The sequence below is a fragment of the Cryptomeria japonica genome, chromosome 11, assembly GCF_030272615.1.
Source record: "Cryptomeria japonica chromosome 11, Sugi_1.0, whole genome shotgun sequence".
Lineage (NCBI taxonomy): Eukaryota > Viridiplantae > Streptophyta > Pinopsida > Cupressales > Cupressaceae > Cryptomeria > Cryptomeria japonica.
In genome coordinates this window covers 59,017,982-59,038,418 of record NC_081415.1, presented here as the reverse complement: position 1 = coordinate 59,038,418, position 20,437 = coordinate 59,017,982, and the positions used below count along the sequence as shown (strand labels likewise).

Here is a 20,437-nt window from a genome sequence, read left to right as displayed (position 1 = left end):
GATAAAAGCTTCCTCTGCTCCTTTAAATTTGAACCTTCCTCATTGTTGAGGAGCTTTGAAAAAAAGTGAACAATTTTTGTTTTGATTGCCTTAGGATCTTCAATAACACAGTTTCCTTGGAGTTCCAGCCTCGAAATTTTATTAATGCTTCTTCGGACTTTTGTTACATTGTAGAAGTACTTAGTGTTCTTGTCCCCAGCTTGCAACCAACTCTCTCTAGATTTTTGCTTCCAAAAGATTTCTTCTTTCAATAGAATATCCTCATACTCTGCCAGCAACTGTTTTTCTTCTATGAAAGTTGCTTGCGACATACCTTCTTTAACAATCCCGTCATTCATTGCTTCAAGTTGAGTTTCTAGGTTCTTTTTGGCAGCAAAAATATTTTTAAAATGTGAACCATTCCACTATAAAAGTTTCTTTTTCACATATTTAAGCTTGGGCACAAAACAAAAAAGTCTCGATCCCTCAAAGGAAATCTCTTTCCACCATTTTTCAATCAAAGATAGAAAATTAGGATCTTTCATTCACATATACTCAAAACTAAAGGGCGGCTTCAAGCATCTTGTGTCCCCTTATAGAGAAAGGAGGGGGAAGTGATCAAAGCCTGAACACGGGACAACAGAGCACTCCAAGGCAAAAGGGGATCCCCTAGCCAAAAACATCTATCTATTTTCTCTGCAATATTACTGAAGCCTTGCCTCCGGTTATTCCAGGTAAAAGTGCTATCTCCAGATTCAATTTCTAGAAGCCTATTTCTGTCAATCCAATCATTAAAGTCCTACTGAGATCTTCCAAGTCTTATGATGCCACCCCTTTTATCTCTCAAGCCTCTAATGGCATTAATATCCCCTCCTATAAAAAGATTTTGGTCTTGAAGTTGGGAGTCACTCCATCAAGAGTGATCCAAAGATTACATCTGCAAATCGGGGATGGAGGTCCATAGACATTAAGCAAGAAAAAGGGGACATTTGATTGGAGGTGCAAAACTTTCACAAGTAACCAATTTTTGGCAGAGGCTACTCCCTCTACCTGGACAAAGGAAGGTTTCTAGACTATCAAAAGACCCCCTGAAGCACCATCTACTGACACCGCTACATGTTGCGAAGCCTGGAATTGATATCCTAATCCTACACCAAAAGACTCTGCCTGATGGCAATCTAATTTTGATTCTTGGAGCAAAGTGATTTTAGCGTTGATCAAGAGAAGTCTTCTCTTAACCACGCGCCGTTTGTTAGAGGCATTGAGGCCCCTAACATTCCACGATAATATTTTCATTGATTTTCAGGAAGGGGCGATCCCTTTTCTACTTTCCACATGTCAGTAAGCTTGGTTTGACTCTCATTCTCACCATCTCTTACTAACTACTCATTGAGTGATTTCCTGCCTCTCTTAGGGGATGTAAAACCATAATCCGGCTTTTCCTTACCTTCTATCATTTGCTTAATTCCCAGCTTCCTTTTCTCTTTGATTTTTGAATACATGGCAGCAAGAGGGGTCTCCATGACCAACTCTAGCTCATCTTCTTCATTCATATAGTCGTTAAGAAGATGCTGAGTGTTAGCATCTAGACTCATAGCAACACAAGGAGCCCGCAAGAGGGGGGAATCCAAAATGGGATTTGGAGATTCCGAAGAAAGATTAACAAACTTTTGCTATATTGGGGAGGTATGATATATGAGTCAGAATGAGAAGCTTTATAATCCTCCCGCAGAACCTCCAGAGCAGGGGAGGCCTCCAGATTTTGGAAAGAAGAAGCTTTAGCTGCATCCAACTCTTGAATAATGTCTCTCTTGAGAATCTCTGCCTCTGAAAGCAAATTAGATAATGATATGTCTTTCTCCTTATAAGAAACTGCAAGAGAAGAGTTCCCCTCATTCTTTTGATTTCTTACTCAATTCCTTTGTTTGGAAACCTTTCTGGGTTTCGGAATAAAGACATTAAACACTCCCCGCTTTAAGATAGGGTTCTTTTTATAACCAAAAAGTCTTCTTGAAGTGTTTTTGGTCTTCGACTTTATTTTTGGTGAAAGTATCAGATGTGGGTCCTCAAAGAGCACACAGGGATCAGTGGGAGACAAAATACCTGGCCCACTTGTCTTTTGGATTTCCCCAATAGGGTTTTGGAATTGGTTATCCTCTAGCACAAGCACATCTTTACCTTGCAGATCTTGTGGCACCAAGGCAACATCCTATTTTTGGGGTTCCGAAACAAGAGCCTATTGTAAGTTGCCATGTAGGGCAGAATACTGCATTTTCTCCTTTGGCTGGAATAACGAACCCCTTGAGCCTTGCATGGAATTCCCATTAACTATCTGATTTCTTAGTATGCATTTACCTGGAATTTCTTCAACCAATCTCTTAACTTTTTGTTTCCCTCTTCCAACCTCCAAGACTATTTCCAATTCTCCATAAAAGCCTCGTTCTAAATTCATTTCAACATAGATGTTAGCTACATCCCCTTTCAGCCCATTCAAAAAATCCTCTTCAATACCCACTAGGAAGCCTAGAGCATCGCCAATTTTCAAGAGTGCTTCTGAACACCAGAACTCCGAAGGTAGACCCTCCAAGGTGAGCCAGATCGGGGATTTTTCAATCTTACGAGAAATAGGATCAAAACCCAGCTTCTAGTCAATAAAGTGGAAGGTTGAACAAAGATAGAAGATAGGGCTACCATGAAGAATACTATCCTTCAGAGTAGAATCTATGCATTCTATGAAAAAGTAGTCATTATGCATGGGGTGAATAGAAATCATACCAGAGAAGGAAGAAGACCACCAATCCATGATATCTTGACTACTACCCCCAATCCCACACCATTTAGCAAAAAGAGCATTCTCTTTGGAACGCCCTACCTTGGGGTTCAACGCAAATGATGGCATAACAAAGAGTTTACTTCCTAAGCCTTTCCTCTTTTAGTCAATGTGAAGAGGTTTTGAGCCTATTGGTGTAGATTTCAAAGGAGAGAAGGCTTTTCCAACCTACCTTCAATCCTTTCTTGTTGGGTCCAACCGAGCCTTGCTTGTCATTGAAAGTGTTCTGCAAAGGTCTTTCATAGTCCTTAGAAGGAGGGAGGCACAAGGAACCCTGATTTGCCAAAGTTGTGGGTCGATAATCCTTCAAAGGGTTTTACTCTACCGAGGGAAAGGCCTCAATATTTCTTTCAAACCTTTTAGCTGACCATGAGTAGCCTTTAACCGGAAGCGGGATTTTGTTTGGTTCGGTTGCCACCCTACTTGCCCAAGAAGCAAGGTCATTGAAGCTCATCTAGCAGACTGCATTGCGCGGGCGACCAATAGGTCCAGGAAGATTTGCTCCCGAAAGCCAGTCGAAATTACTCAAATGATTCCAATTATGAAAACACTTGCCAGGCCGCTAGGGGGTGTGAAAGCTTTTGTCCTGTTGTCCGTATTTTTGTATTCACAAAAATAGACAACCCCTTTAAAAATTTTGTTAAAAAATGAAAAAAATTTACTTTAAGGCACGCTTCCTGAGACAAAAAAAATTCTTCACCCCTAGACAGGATTAATCCTCAGTCCATCCTCTATCCACATTTCAAAATTCATCGCATTTCAGGGTCGTTTGCTATGTTTTTTCTTCAATTACGGGTTTTTTCTTCCTAACTGCATGTGGGAAATTTTTCTTGGATTGCAAGTTTTTTTTTTTCTCTTGTTTTAGTGTTGTAGGGAAATTTAAAACAATTACAAGTGCACTTTATTTAAAACTTGTCACTTGTAATTTACTTTTTATTTCCCCCTTGCTTTGTAGGAACTTTTTGGACAAATTACAAGTGAATTTAAAATTAGAAGTTTAAAAAGAATTTAAAATTTCTTATAAAAATTCCTGCTTAAGTGATTTTAAGTTGTGGTAGGGATTTTTTTTCCCTATTACATGTTTAATGTCCTTTAAGTTGTTTTATTTCAAACTTGTAATGAGGATTTTTATTTCCCTATTACAAGTTATTATGACATTTGTTTTTGCTCTTTCCTCTCACAAACCCGAATTTGCCTTAGGAATGAAGAAGTGAAGAATTAAAACTTGTAAAAGGGTTTAAAAAACCCAATTACTTGTCTTTTGCAAGCATTTTAAACTTGTTCCTTCTCTCCAAGAACCCGACCTGAGTTTTCCCCAAGAGGTTCGAGTTTGAATTCATTTCTTTTGCTTTGAATCTAGATTTGATGGTGCCAAGTGTTGAGGGAAAGAGGCCTGGGAGTTTTTGCTTCCATTTTCGTTGGTTTTCTTGCCACGTTTTTGCCCTTTCTTAGGCGTTTTGAACCAGCAAGTCGTGGCCCTTCCTGCCACGTTTTTTGGCACTCTTCCAATCCGTTTTTACAGCATTAATGGACGCGTTTTTGGTTTCCTTGCTTCCATACTGTTGGTTGAAAATTTTGTACACTTAGGGGAAATATACAAAATTGTGGTTTCAACCACAGCACACGAGTAAAAACTCTCCTAATTAAGGGAAGGCTCCCCCTATCTAACTAAAACTAAAATAAAAATAGGATGGGACAACAGTCTTCCTTCTTTCTTCAAGAAAGACAATATCCTTTTCTCTTCACAGAAAAGGATAGCGATTGAATATGAACAGCAGTAATTACTTTCAAGTGAAATGAGAGAAAGGAAATGAAGTTTCCTGAAAGCGCAAAGACTTCCGTCACTTCCTTCGGGACGGGACAGCAATATCAAGCTCAAAGACTTGACTATTGGAAGTCCTATCTACCCTTTGCTATACTAAAATTTACAATGAATAAAAGATAACAGCTCAAAGACTGGAATAATCTATTCTTTCAACATGAAGACAAGAAATAATGCGAGCTCAAAGACTTGCTGCTATTTCTTATCAAACAATAATTTTCCTCAAGAATGGACGCAAGCTCAAAGACTTGCTGTTCCTTCAAGAGAGTTTCCTATTCTAATTAATCTTCTCTACTTGCAGCTCAAAGACTTCAAATCAGATTGGACTAAGCTCCTTTAGAAACACTTTGCATAGAAGAAATAAAAAGATTCAAACTCAAACATGTAGCTCAAAGACTCAAAACTTGAATAATCCTTCTTTATTATTCTTCCAAAACCTTCAATTCACATTCATAAGCTCAAAGACTTCTTGCTGTAAATTTGGCAGAGTTTTTGCTTGCTTTCCAAAAAGATAAAAATTACAATGGACCTCTCAAGTATTTATAGAATAGGAGCCTTGAGAAAAAGGTGGGAGGATCCTAACTAACTTGAGAGATTCTCTCAACCACCAAGACTTATTCAATAAATAACTGAGACTTCATTAACTAACTAAGAGTTACTCTAACTAACTACAGTCCTAATCGGACACAACTTGTTGTTAACTTACATGTAATTACAAAAGTACAAGTAATGTGTAACTTGCATTTTACATAAACTACTTTTACATGTATCTTGTTAAAACAAAATTACAACTAAGAAATTACAAAAAGAGAGAAGATTCAACTAAGTGCTGAAAAACACTTAAGTTGAATTTTGTGAAGACATGAATCCTTGAAACTTCCGGATGCTTGCTTGTAGTTCCTCGGGATTCGGTTCATGAGTGTTCTTAGCAACTACCATAGTCTTCACAATAGTGTCGTGGCAGCGGAGAAGCGCGGAATTGTCTTTATCCAAGATGGACTGAATCTCATGTAAGAAGGCTTGGTGTTTCATCAATGTTTGAATTGAAACTGCTGAGAATTGTTCACTTCTCCATTCACTGTGAATCCTCATCTGTAAATCTGCAAGAACCTCTTCTTCTGGAATTAGCTCTCCATCCTGACTTACTATGTTGCAAGAGACCCTTTCACAATGTGAAACAATACCTTGATAAATTTCATCCCGGAATTTCCTTGCATCGCTGATCTCTTCGATGAGGGATTTAAGAACAAGAGTTTTATTTTCCATGAGTTCCTCGAATTCCAAGTACATGACCCTGGAAGAAATGATGGCGTGATCCTGCAGGATATTGAGCTGTTGTTGGGGCATGGTACGCCAGATTGCCAGACTTTTCTCAACACTTTCCAGATTCTTTTTGAAAGTGTTAGAAGTCTGATCCAATTTCTCCTCAATGGTTTCCAGCTTAGACATTATTTGAAAAATGTCTTTTATAACTTGCACGCATTGATCATGAAGCTGATCAACCCAAGAATCCAGTGCTTGTACTTTCTGAGCAGCTCTTTCCACTCCACGAATCGATTCTTGGGAACCAGAAGAACCAATAGAGTTACTCCCTTCGGCAGCAGGTTTTGTGATTTTATGGATGGCTGTCATGAGCTGTCGATTTTCTTCTTCTAGCTTGTTTTTCTTAGCAAGAAGATCGTCACATCTTTGCACTAGTGAAGCAACAGAAAACTGGGCATCATGTTTAATAACCTCATGTGTTTGCTTGCCCAATTCTACCTTTGTAACCCTATAATCAGCAGCTGACATTTCCTCAAGTGGTTTATCCGCAATAGGTTCCACAATTTCAGCTACCTTCATCTTGTTGCTATCAACAGTTACCCTGGAAATAGTCTTCGCCTTCTTAGCAACTTTGGATCTGGACTGTTTGAGCTGCTGGTAGTCGAAGGCATCAGGTGAGATCTCTTGCTTCTTTCTTTTCGGGGTGAAAGAACTAAGCCATGGAGGCAAAGTCATCAACTCACTTCCTGTAGCAGCTGTAGGCAAAGGAGAAGCAGTTTCTGTTTGAATCACTGTGGTCACCCTGGGAGGAATATCTGTTTGAATAGCAACTATGTTTTGCTCAGTTACCAACGGACATGAAGATTGCCTCATGAATTCTTCAAAACCAGAAGTGGAAGTGTCAATTTCTGATAACTGAATGCAAATGGGAATATCTTCAGGAACTTTCAACATACTTTCTCGCTGTTGATCAGGAGAAGGCTCGTATGCTGAAATGGGAACTGCATTCTGAGGAGACTCATCAATGAGCAAATCAGGAGGAGAAAGAGGCGTCTCAATGGAAACTGGAGGAATGACCTCGTGAGGCGTGTCTAGAACTGGAGACCTAGGCGCATCATCAGATTGCTGCCCCTCTTCTGGATTATCCAGATCAACCACCTGAACATGGAACCGCGATTTCTCCTTCCCACGAGTAGTTGTTTCTTCAGGTGGAAGCACTACTGCACGACTAACTCGTAATTTGATCCTTGTGCTTGAAGATGAAGCACCCTCCTTATTATCAATCTGGATCTCAGACTTCCGTCCAAGAGGCCCTGTAGAATCATCTTCCTTCCCAACCTTGATTTTGATAAGTCTAACAGCATTGCTTTTCAACCATGCGTTAGTGTTGGCCAAGATGGGCTGAAATCTGTCAAGAATGGAGACGCACTCTTTATGTGACCATTGAATCAAAGGAAGTGGAGCTTCCTCAACCCTCCGTGAAATGTATTCAGGATCAAGTATACGCCCGTCATCAATCATCCCTTGTGGGATATCTGCCAAGTTCAAGTCAACAATTTGCTCAACAGTGAGCCTGCAGTAATCCATCTTCAGGACTTCAGCTTCTGTGCGGAGATCTGCCCAGATGTCTTCAATGCGATGAACATCTACAAAGGATTTCTTGATCTTTTCCTTCATACCTCTATAATCAAAATCAGCCCTAGGTTTGAACCTCTTAAGCTTGATTTCCTGCAATTCAACCTCCATGGCCTTAGCCTTCACAGATGTGACAAGGGAGTATCGACCAATTTTCAATGGATTTGTGCTGGAGATTCCCATTCCGACCTTGTGTCTAGCAGACTGAAGAGTATGAACAGCCATAATCTGTCTTCCCAACTCCATAAGAATTATCCTATCAGTCGGGTATCTTGGAAGCATGTATGGTTGTCCATCATAGCACCCAATCCTCATGTAGGTGAAGGTGGGAAATTGCAGGAATAAGCAGCCATACTCAGATACCTTGACCCATGCTTCATCTGACACTCGTTTATTTCGGAGATCCATGTCAAACTGACACATAAAATATCCAAAGAATGCGTCTTGGACTCTTCTGAAATGTAGTCTGCTAGGTTTCAAGGGCAGCTGGTCATAATATTCCCAAACTGGTATGAGCGAGCGATCACCCTTGGTAGAAAGACCTGGAAAGTGTCTAAGTGATGCTGCTAAATATACCAAATAAGAATTCATAAAGAAGGTCATAGTGGTAGGAACTGCTGCAAGTTGTTCGCACAAAGCATCGCTGATGATTTCACCCCATGAAATGTGATGCGACTGCCGTATGAACATGATGAATTGATACATCCATGGCTCAAAGACATTAGAGTGCTCAAGGCCTATCATTCTGCTGAGAAGAGTGATGGTGTCTCCTATCTCCCACTTGAAATCACAACGGTACAACTTTGCCCATCTTGAGAAGGAAGGACGTGGCTCATGAATCCACTTATTGATGTGGCGCTTGCAATCTTTTTCTCTTTTCACATAATACTCTGCTGCACTTTCTTTGGTGATTTCCATATAAACAGGTGCAGGAGGTATTTTGAAGACCTTCTCGATCGTATCCGCATCAAGACGAATTATGGCTTCACCATCATCATTTTTTATGACTCTTGACTCTTTGTCAAAATGATGGGCGCATGCAAGAATAAATTCAGGTTCTAGGGCAGCCACTGGGAAAGAAGACGCATGATGGATATGGCTGTCCAACAGCCGCTGCAAGTTGTTATCCTGTGGATCTTCTACCCTGTGAATGAATTCCGCCATATCAACGTGCCCTATTTCTGTATCCCTGATACGATCCAATGGAGAAGATACCTGGGAAGGTGCAATCTCATTCTGGTATTTGTCATATTTGTATTTCATTTTCTTTGGAGTTGGCGATGCCGGCAAATCTGACATTGATTGCGAACCTGGAATGCTGTGATGAAGACTTAAAAGGGTTAAGGCCACATCATAATCAGCTGCAAATATCATTTTTTCTTCTTTTTTTTTTTTTTTTTTTTTTTTTTTTTTAATCAAATGGGTAAAACTTTGATCTCTGAATTTCACGGTTTTGTGAGAAGAAGAGGGAAGACATGTAGAAATGGGAAAATCTTGACTTTGACCAATTTCGGATCTTGAGGGAATTTTCGCAAGTATACAAGTTGGAAAGTACATACATGCAATCGGGATTTTAAAACCCGAATACAAGTATACTTGTAAATTCGAAAATGGAGAAACGGATGGAAAATGGGGTTTTGACTTGCGGGAAATGATGGAAATGAAAAGTGCGGATATGGGGAACGTGGATGGATAGAAATGGGAATATCCGGGATAGTCATTTTCATGAAAATGGGAAGATCTTTTCAACATGTAATCCGGTTTTCAAAATCCGAATTTGCAAGAGAGAGGTATTTCACATTTTTCAAGCTTGGAAATTTAACCAAAAATGATTAATTTTCTCAACCGTAAGGGAAGAACAAGAATTTCCAGCGAACTTGCAATCGAGATTAAAAATCTCGAATACAAGTTAAGATGGAATTTTGAGAAGAATAGTGCAATTTAACAATTGCATTTTAGAGGGAAGATTTGTTTCATGAAAACCAATTTTAAGGGAAGAACAACACATGCGAAGAACGTAACAAGAAACGAAAAATGAAGAAGACATGAAAATAATAAAAAGAAGAGAAGAAAGGAAGAACATACCTTGATTGGAAAATCAAAATGCTTCTCCAACAATGCAATACTTCTTGAGATGAAGAAGCAAAACTGAACTATTAAACCCTTATCACGTTTTTGTGAAAATTCCCCCAAAAATGGCAGCAATCTTAAACTTGCAAGAGTAAAATGCCAATGAAAGTGTTCCTTTCGGGTTTGTTGAAGCAAAATGATCAAGGTATTTGCTGGAATAATAACACCAAAGGTGTTTGAAGAGATATTAATGCCAAAGGATCAAACACGCAGCCAAGAGAGAGTCACGTTTTTGTAAAAACGTGGCATTCATCGCATATTGCACATTCAATGCACCATTAAATGGTGCGAAACCTTTCTTACCCTCCACGCCTTAGGAAGAAAGGCCAAAACGATTTAGGAGTGTGGGCAACATTGAAGATTTAACCGCTCAAATCGTGGCATTCATGAGGCACGTTAAAAAAAACGCAGTTGCTGTTTCTTAGGGTAAAAACCAGCGGATTTGTCTTTGAAATGGCATGATAGATGTCAAAAAATGCAAGAAGATAGGATGCAAACTCAAAACGCCCCCATCATCCAACGATTCATCCACGAATTTCGCCTTGAAAAAGTCCAAAATCGCTTCATTCTTGCATTTCGGGTTTTGAAAAATGAATGACAAGTTCGATTTTCTTCAAAAGGAAGCAAATCGGGTTTTAAACATAAAATGACAAGTTCGATTTTCTCCTTTTTCCTTTTCATGCTCAAAATCGGGTTTTAAATATAAAACAAGAAGTTTAAAATTTCACTTTTTCACTCATTAAGCCAAAATCGGGTTTTTTTGGACAAATGACAAGTTTAAAAATTGTCAAAAATGAACTTTATGCTAAAATCAGGTTTTGAAAGACAAACTGCAAGTTTAAAATTCCTTGTAAGGGGGAAATAAAATCCCTACAACAAGTATTAAACACTTGCACACATGTAATGGGGATTTAAAATCCCTATTACATGTAAAACCCATTAAAGTAGGGGTTTTTTGGACAAACTGCATGTTTACTTGCAGTTGAGCTAAAAAACCCCTATTTTAACTAAAAATGACCAAAAAACAATAAAAAGATAAAAACATTAAATGGGAAACTTAAAATAAATTACAAGTGACATATTTGAAATAAAAAAATGCACATGTAAGTGATCAAAAATTCCCCTACAAAGACCACAACAATGAATATCATTAAAACTTGCAGTTTGAAGAAAATTCTCCTCCTGCAGTCTGGGTTTTAAAACCCGAATTTGAAGGAAAGGCATAGCAAACGAACTCAGAATTAGACGAAATTCGAAACGTAGTTCGAGAACGGACTGAGGATTAAGCCAGTCCAAGGATTAGTCATAATTCTGCCTCGGGAAGCGTGCCATAGAGTAATAATTTTTATTTTTTCATAAAAATTTCCTCGTAGTGGTCCTTCATTTTTGGAAACAAAAATGAGGACAACACATACGTGGTTTGTTGGGTGTATTGACCCGATCTTCTTCCTCTTTGGATGTCGTTTTTGGTGCTTTTGGTTGAAATCCGAGTTTGTTAAAGTCGTGGCAAGGGTTTCAACGTTTTGGTTTTGCCTTCTATTTAAGGAGTTGTTTGTTTCTTTCAAAGTTAAGTTCATCTCTTTGAAGGGCATCTTGATCAAGCAAGGTATGTTTTATTTTCAGTTTTGTCTTTATTTTATTTTTGTTGTTGAAATTCCTTGATTGATCATGATAGTTGTTTGTTTTGTTCTTGTTTCAATTCAGGTTTGAGAGAGATTTTCCCATTCTACCCAAGTCTTGAATGCAATTTGAGAATTGCATTGTATTTTCCCTCACATTTTTCCCTCTTCACTTGCATTCAGATTTTTAAAATCCGATTGCAAGTAAGATGGAAATGTTATTTTTTCCCCTTTGGTTGAAAAGATTTAATCTTCTTTTGCCAAAACTTCAAGTTTCAAAGTTGTCAAAAGCTTGTCTTTCCAATTTCAAGTTTTAAGAACCTAATTACAAGGAAAGGTTTTTCCCATTCCCATGTGGTTAAAATGAAGTTGATCTTTAAAAATTCATTTCATATCCATCCGCATTCATTAACCTTGTTCACAAACTTCATTCCCATCATTTTTCTCATGTCAAAATCCTATTTCTCGCACATTCCTTCATTTTTCTTATTGCAAATATGTTCGACCTCACTTGCATACTTGTAACATATCTCCCAAGATCCGAAATTGGCTAAAAGCCAAGTTTCAAGTGTTCCTATTTATTCACCATTTTCCTCTTAAGAGGGATGGAGTTTTTCCCCATTGAGAAGAAGAAATATCTTGATGTTGTTTTGACACTTCTAGATCTTCGTCGCAGCACGCCAGGCTCTTGTTCAATGACTGATTTACCGTCATCTTCCTCTCAAAAGAAGATGAAGTACAAATATGATAAGTACCAAAACGAGATCTCTCCTTCCCAAGTTTCCACTCCCATGGAGCACATCAAAGATACGGAAATAGGGCATGTTGACATGTCAGAATTCGTTAAACGGGTGGAGGATCCCAAGGATAGCAATATGCAGCGCCTGTTGGACAGTCACATTCACCATGCTTCTTCCTTTCCAGTGGCTGCCCTAGAACCTGAGTTCGTTCTTGCTTGTGCTAACCATTTTGACAAAGAGACAAGAACTATCAGGAATGATGATGGGGAAGTGATAATCCGTCTTGATGCTGACACTATTGAGAAGGTTTTCAGAATACCACCAGCCCCTTTGGACATAGGAATCTCCAGAGACAGTGCAGCTAAGAACTATGTTTCAAGAGAGAAAGATTGCAAACACCATATCAATAGATGGATTAGTGAGCCACGAGTTGCTTTTATACGGTGGGCTAAGTTGTACCGTTGTGATTTCAAGTGGGAGATCAGAGACATAATCACTCTTCTCAGCAGGATGATGGGTGTGGAACATTCTAATGTTTTTTAACCATGGATGTATAAGTTCATCATGCTCATAAGCAGTCTCAACACATCTCTTGGGGTGAAATCATCAGTGATACCCTTTGTGAACAACTTGCAGCAGTTCCTTCCACTATGATGTTCTACATGAACTCATATTTAGTGTATATAGAAGCATCATTCAAACACTTCCCTGGTCTTTCTACCAAGGGTGATCTCTCGCTTATACCCGTGTGGGATTACTATGACCAATTGCCTTTGATACCTAGTAGATTGCACTACAAGAGGGTCCAAGATGCCTTCTTTGGTCATTATATGTGTCTGTTTGACAAGACATTGAAAAACAGAAGAGTGTCAAATGCTGTATGGGAGAAGGTGAATGAATATGGTTGCTTATTCCTTCAATTTCCAACTTTCACTTACATGAGAGTTGGATGTTATACTGGCCAGCCATATATGCTTCCTAGATATCCAACTGATAAGATCATTCTTGTGGAGTTAGGAAGACAGATCATCGTTGTTCATGCACATCAATCTGTTAAGCATAAGGTTGGCATGAGAATTTCTACAAATAACCCATTAAAGATTGGCCATTATTCCCTCATTATATCTACCAAAGCCAAGGCCACAGAGATTGAAACACAGGAAATAAAGCTCAAAAGATTCAAGCCAAGAGCAAATTTTGATTACCGAGGTATGAAGGAGAGGATCAAAAAGTCTTTCACGCATGTGCATCGGATAGAAGACATCTGGGTTGATCTTCGTACAGAAAAGGAGGTTTGTAAGATGGATTATTGCAGACTCACTCTGGAGCAGATTGTTGACTTGAACTTGGTGAACATTCCTGAAGGAATGATTGAGGATGGAGAGGTACTTGATCCTGAATATGTTGAAAAGAGAGTTGATAAAGCACCACTTCCATCAATTCAATGGTCACATAAGGAATGCACTTCCATTCTTGATAGATTTCAGCCTATCTTAGCTAACACCAATACTTGGCTCAAGAGCAATGGTGTTAGACTCATCAAGATCAAGATTGGAAAAGAAGATGATTCTACAGGACCTGTTGGACTCAAGTCTGAAATCAAAATAGATAACAAGGAAAGTGCATCATCTTCAGGCACGAGAATCAAGTTGAGAGTTAGTAGAGCAATGGTACTTCCTCCTAAAGAAGTGACAGTTTGAGGGAAAGAAAAGTCTCAGCTTCGTATTCATGTAATTGATTTTGAAGATCCAAAGGAAGAACTACAATCAGATAATGCTCCCGAGTCACCCATTTCGGAGTCACCTCATGAAGTTTTCCCTTAGATTCCTTTAGAATTACCTATGTCTTCTCTTGACGCAAATGTGGATGCTTTTTCCACTATTCATATTGTTCCTGTTCCAGCAAGTGAATCTCCTCAGAAGGTCATTCTGATTTCAGTAGCAAAGTTGTCTCTTGATCATCCTCAAGAGAGTTTGATGAATATCTTTGAGGATAATCCTGCATATGGACCTTTGTCAGAGATTGATACTTCTGCTTCTAGTTTTGATGAGTTCATGTTGCAGTCGTCAGGTTCTTTGGCTAATGAGCAGTCTATAGTAGTCGTTCAAACAGTAACTTCTCTCAGGATGACGATTGTCGTTCTATAGTTGTTGTTCAAACAGTAACTCCTCTCAGGATGACGATTGTTGTTCAAACAGAAACTGCTTCTCCCTCACTTTCAGTTGTTGCTCAGACAGAATTGATGGCTTTACCTCCATGGCTTAGTTTTTTTAATCCTAAAAGAAAGAAGCAAGAAATCTCTCCTGACATCTTTGATTTCCAGCATCTCAAGCAATCAAAACTCAAGGTTGCCAAAAGAGCTAAGACGATTTCAAGGGTAATAGTGGATAGTAACAAAATGAAGGTGGCTGAAATTGTTGAACCAATTGTAAACAAGCCACAAGAAGAGATGCAAGTTGCTGATTACAGGATCACGAGGGTGGAGTTTGGGCAAACAAACACATGAAGTGGTCAAGCATGATGCTCAACATTCGGTAGCCTCATTGGTACAGCGGTATGATGAACTTCTAGCGAAGAAGGATAAGCTAGAAGAGGAAAATGTGCAACTTGTTGCAGCAATTCAAAAGATCACCAAGTCTTCTAATAAAGGGGACAATCCTTCAATTTCTTCAAATGCAAAAGAATCAGTCCAAGGAGTTGAAAGAGCTGCTCAAAAAGTACAAACGCTGGATTCTTGGGTAGATCAGCTTCATGAATTATGTACCCAAGTGTTGAAAGATGTGTTCCAAATGATGGTCAAGTTGGAGACCATTGAAGAAAAATTGAACCGGGCTTCTGAGGTTTTCAAACAGAACCTGGAAAGAGTTGAAGGCAATTTGATGGTTTGGCACAAGATGTCTCAAGAAAAGTTGATTGTTCTTCAAGAACATGACATTATTCCTTCCAGAGTCATGTATCTAGAATTTGAAGAACTCTTGGAGAACAAAGTGAACAAAGTCCTTGTTCTCAAGTCACTCATTGAGGATATTGATGATGCCATGAAATTATGCACCGAAGTGTTGCAAGATGTTTCTCGTTGTGAGAAAGCTTCTTGTAATATTATGGATAAGAATGGAGAATTGTTGCCAGAAGAAGTTCTCTCAAATCTGCAAATGAAGATTCATCATGAATGGAGGAATGAACAATTTTCAGTTGAATCGATTCAAGCTTTGGTGAAATACCAAATCTCCTTGCAAGAAATAAAGTCTTCTCTCAAGAAGGACAGCATTACAATTCTTCATTGCAGCAATGTTGTTGTAAAAACCATAATCGTTGTGAAGAATATTCACGAACTGAATCCTGATGAACTGCAAATGATCATCTAGAAGTTCGAAGGGTTCATGGCCAAACATGCTGTAACATAAGTGTTTTTTCAACACTTAGTTGTAATTTCAAATTTGTAAGTTCAATATTGTAGTTTCCTTTTGACAAACTTACTCGTAAAAACAATCTTGTAAATTGCAAGTTAGTCATTACTTGCATTTTTGTAATTACAAGTAGGCTGATTACAAGTCAATTTAGAATAGGACTTGTAATTTTGAATAAGTCTTAGTTAGTAGTTGAATAAGTCATGGTGGTTGAGAGAATTTCTCAAGTTAGTTGAGGTCCTCCCACCTTTTTCTGAAGACTCCTCTCCTATAAATATTTGAGAGGGTCTTTTGTAAAAGTTATCTTTTGGAAAGCAAGCAAGTAAACTCTGCTAAATTTACAACAAGAAAGACTATGTACTTTTTATGTGTAAACTGAAGTTGAAAGAAATAAAAGAAGATTGCTCAAGGATTGAGACTTTGTGCTAAATATTTTGAGTTTGTGTTCAATATTATCTTTCTTGCTAGTGTTTCTATAAGAGCTTAATCAAATTTAATTTGCAGACTTTGTGTTGCAAGTATTGAAGATTAATATCCGTTAGAGTAGATATTTTGTTGAGAGAAACTATAGGACTTTGTGTCTGCACTTGTTCTTGAAAGAAAGTAAAAGTAGATTTGTGATAAGGAATAGTTGGGAGATTTTGAGCTCACACTAGTTCTTGTTGTTTTATGTAGAGAAGAATAAGATATTTCAGACTTTGTGCTGCCATACTTTGTTCTTGTTATTGTTAATATAGAAAAGGGTAGATAGGATTTCACATATTCAAGACTTTGAGCTTGATATTGTTGTCCCTCCCGAAGGAAGTGACGGAAGTCTTTGTGCTTTCAGGAAACTTCATTTCTTTTCTCTCACTTTGTTTTATAAATTGTTGCTACTGTTATTTTCAATTGCTATCACTTTTCTGTGAAGAGAAAAGGATATAGTTTTTCTTGAAAGAAGAAAGACTGTTGTCTCATACATTTTTAGTTTAAGAATGGTTTATAAATAGGGGGGGCCTTCTCTTAATTAGGAGAGTATCATACTTACACGTTGTGGCTGAAACCACAATTTTGCACATCCCCCAGGTATACAAAATTTTCAACCAACATGTCCTACCGCCAAGAAAAATTTAAATCCCTCCCGAACGCCATGAATTCTGTATTTTATCAGGACTTTTTATTGTTGAAAAACCATTGAGGGTACATATTTGTAGATTTACACAATTTTGTATACCAAATAGGAATCTAAACCCATCTGATTTTTGATTGAGGAAAAAAAAAGGCCCATATACGAAGCATTTTGGGGGATGTACTCCCGTATACTTTTTTGGCTGTTTCTCCGGCTGCTTTTAGTTGGCGCTGAACAGTTTCGAGGGGTTTTTTTTTCAATCACAATGTTTTATTCATTCAACTTCAGTTATTTTCTAGTATTTGTAAACCAAAACAAATACAAAACTTACAACTTACAAAATGAAAAATAAGGATGTTCCTTTGGGGTTTTATAAGGATTTGGGGATATCTTGGGGACAAGTGAACTGTCGTGAGGACAAAATGTTCCCCCCCCCAATGCCAATTGTTTTGGGGAAAATAGGGACATTCCCTTTGGAGACTCCGATGATGTAAAAAGTATGTTCAAATGCCATTGGGTGCAGCAACAAATTATCAAGAAAAAAAAAAGACTGCGGGTTTTAAAACCTCAAGAGTGGCTTGTTTTCTTTTGCAATGGGGAACTATACATATGCGCGGTGGAGAAGATCCAAGGAGAGGACTGATTGATATAGCTGTGCAGGGATGAATTTTGAGATCATTAAGCATGCTGAAAATCCTATGGGCACCCAAAACGGCCTTCTTGTTGCCTGACTTGAATTGACACAAATGAAGAACTCATGTAGCTCTTTATATTTTCAAATGAGTTCTTACTCTTAAAACTAGTGTATAGTAGCCCATTCCCATCTGATATGAAGAATACATGACCGTTGTGTCTAAACATGGAATAAATGCACTTAAAACAAAAAAACTTAAAATTAAAGAGCCAAATAATGTTAAACTATACAGATAGATAAAAAAATTAGAATATGATTAATAATATTTAACTATTTTAAATAATTATTTTTAATTATTAATATTATTAAATATTTTTAATTTTAATTTTACAAATGACTTTGTATTTAACTGTCCCCAAAACCTTTTCCTGAAAGTTTCATTCGCATACCTTCTTCCTCCTTGCCCCTCTCGCTTTTCAGTTTTCCTTCTTGCTTGCAAAACCAAATTGTAACAATGCAAATGATAAAATTATGAAAACAAAAAAGATGTGGAGTAGAGGAACTTAGTTTTTATGTCGGGGGCTCTTATGGCACCCGCATAAACCATTAGGGTTTTTTGTTTCGAATTTTCTTTTGTCTCCTTTAAAATTGATGCACTCCAAATTTATTGGGTGGTATTCGTATTACTTCTTAGTACTTACATGTAGTTGGAGCTAATAGCTGTAAATATATCAATGACTACCAAGGCCACCCTACAAGTAGAGCGCCAAATTCCATCCCAAGTGTTGTAGTGCATTAGCTACTTTTGTATAGTACAAGGATATGGAAGTATCAGAGCCCGGCAACCATTTTGATTCAAACAATTTATGCCCTAGTCTGATCTGCAAATATTTTCTGGTTGCACATTTTATTCAAAGATTGCCTTGGGCACTTGATGAAGCAGTCAAGGGATTCCATCTGTTCTAGATATTAAAAATACTGAATGGTACGTGACAAGGCCTTGCAAATACGGTGTATAGGAGAATTTAGGAAGCCACAAGATAAATTGTTACTTGGAAATCATCTTATCGTTTTCTCTTTTAGGGAAAAAACGTGACTAATCATATTGCATTTTTTACTAGAGGAGTTAAGCCTTCTTGTAGCAAAGTTATATAAACTAAATATGCAGAAGATTCTAGGAAATGAACTTTGTTGTAAAATTGTTTGAACGCCTTTCTTTATGCATATTTTATGAAGACACCCATCACATTGATATAACGATATCTATTTTGAGTTAAGGTCTCAAGGAAAGGGCTATGGAGCAGAGGTGAACGAATGGTTTAGCAAGGCTCTTGGTTGCCCATGCAATTTGATTAGAAGGGAGAGCAACGGACTGTCAGGATGTGTGGAGGCTAGATATGGAAGTAAAATGAGGTCAAGAGATATGTTGCCCAATGGGAATGTAGGCAAAGAGCTAAGCTTTGTAAATGACGGACAGTTGCTGCTCGTTTCCAATTCAAGTGTCAGGGATCTTAACAACATATTGCAATCAAGTATGTTATCAATGATATCTATTTCCTTTCATCTTCTAAAAAATGATTTTATCAAATGCTATAGCTTGTCTAGATAGCCCATGTTAAGAATCCTATGTTTTTTCTAATTTCTTAGAGTAAAAATTGCAAGTTGTTGTTCATCTATCAGTAAACTAATAACCTAATAAAATTTGCGCCTATTAAATGCAGGAAAAAAGATTGAAGGTGTCACAGAGAATAAAGTTGCTCTGACCCGCATTGAGGTTGACACAATGAGATTTCGCCCTAACCTTGTAATTTCAGGTGCGAAACCGTATGCGGAAGATGAGTGGCAGGCTGTCACTATAGGAAAAGAATACTTTGCTGTAAGCATCGTTGCGAGGCTCTCTAATCATTTTCTTTTGCTACTAATCTATACTGTTGTATTTCTGTTACTTTTCATTTCTTGAATTCATAGTGAACGTGTGTGGTATATTGTTATTAACTTTCTATCTAAAAGGTCTGTAAGAGAATTCAAATTTTCTGATAAGATTGTTTTTGCTTGAACCTTCGAGTTAATGTCTAAAGCCTTGAGATCCTTTTATACTTTGTAGGTATTGGGAGGATGCAATCGATGTCGAATGATTAACTTTGATCCAGAAACTGGGATTTCAAGCAAAAACGAACCTTTGGCAACATTAGCTTCTTATCGGCGCATGAAGGTACAGCTGCATGTTAATCATTTGATGAAAAACTTGTAATGTAAACATAATGTTTATCTTTTGTATGTTGATAATTTAAAATGTTCGATTTGGCAGGGAAAAATACTTTTTGGAATTTTATTGATGCATGAAAAGCAGACTTCTGCAAGAAACGCCATTTTAGGAGATTCGGTTGATGATACTGAAAATTATGAAGACAAGATGTTGCTTAAAGTAGGAGATCTAGTAATTTCTGCATAATAAAGTCTTGTACCTGTCAAATGGGTGTAGTTCAAATGGTTAAGCATGATTAGTAAGGATGATGATATATTCTTTGATTCCACCATCTTTGGAGGTATAATAAATAAGGGATGGGGCCAAAATTGTATCATAGATGACTTTAGTAGAATGGATACTCTTTTGTCCTTAACTCATAGCTATAGAAATACAGCTTAGACTTGTGCTTCAAATACCAACAAGTTGCAATAAAAACAATTTGAGAATAGTAAGAAACCTCAAACAAAAAAGAAAATAAAAAATAGACCTATTTTTTTATCTTGATGTTCATTTTTTGTTCTACTTAATTTATATAGTTATGTACCACTAACCTCATGGACTAATGGCTTTACTCATATTTAAAAGAACTGGTGATTTCCATAGGAAAAAATTAGCATTATATAAAATATAGAAATTTCTAAACTAAAGTAGCTACAATTTAAGAAAATGTGTAAATATGGGAGTTGGAATTATGGGGTCATTGCTTAACTAAAAATGTGTCATTTGATGGCATATTTTTCTTCTATTTTTTAATACATTTTTCTTCAAATTTTACTTCCAAAAATGTGTCAAATACTTCATATTTATACAAGGACAAAAAGATTTCAAATAAGTTAAAAATATAAAAAGCATTGAATTGTTAAACCCCTAATATCTTAATTGACAACTAAAGAACACTATTTACGTGATTGGATTTTAAAAAGCACAAAGAACTAGCTAAATAGTGCCATGTTTTACAACCACATTGCTCAAATTGAGTGATAACAAAAGAATGAGCTTATTCATAACCATAATAAGAAGGT

The 20,437-nt window shown here is 37.5% G+C and overlaps 1 protein-coding gene across 2 annotated transcripts in view; it reads left to right on the top strand.

Moving 5' to 3' along the window:
* Positions 1–19,925, top strand: part of LOC131051356 (molybdenum cofactor sulfurase) — a 385,620-nt gene extending 365,695 nt beyond the window's left edge. For both annotated transcript variants that reach the window (XM_057985836.2, XM_057985837.2), the window contains 4 exons: positions 18,446–18,699; positions 18,889–19,043; positions 19,272–19,379; positions 19,476–19,925. In XM_057985836.2, the coding sequence (XP_057841819.2) occupies positions 18,446–18,699; positions 18,889–19,043; positions 19,272–19,379; positions 19,476–19,619 (661 nt within the window). In that variant the 3' untranslated portion in view covers positions 19,620–19,925. The remainder of the gene's footprint in view (positions 1–18,445; positions 18,700–18,888; positions 19,044–19,271; positions 19,380–19,475) is intronic.
* Positions 19,926–20,437: the final 512 nt, after the last annotated feature.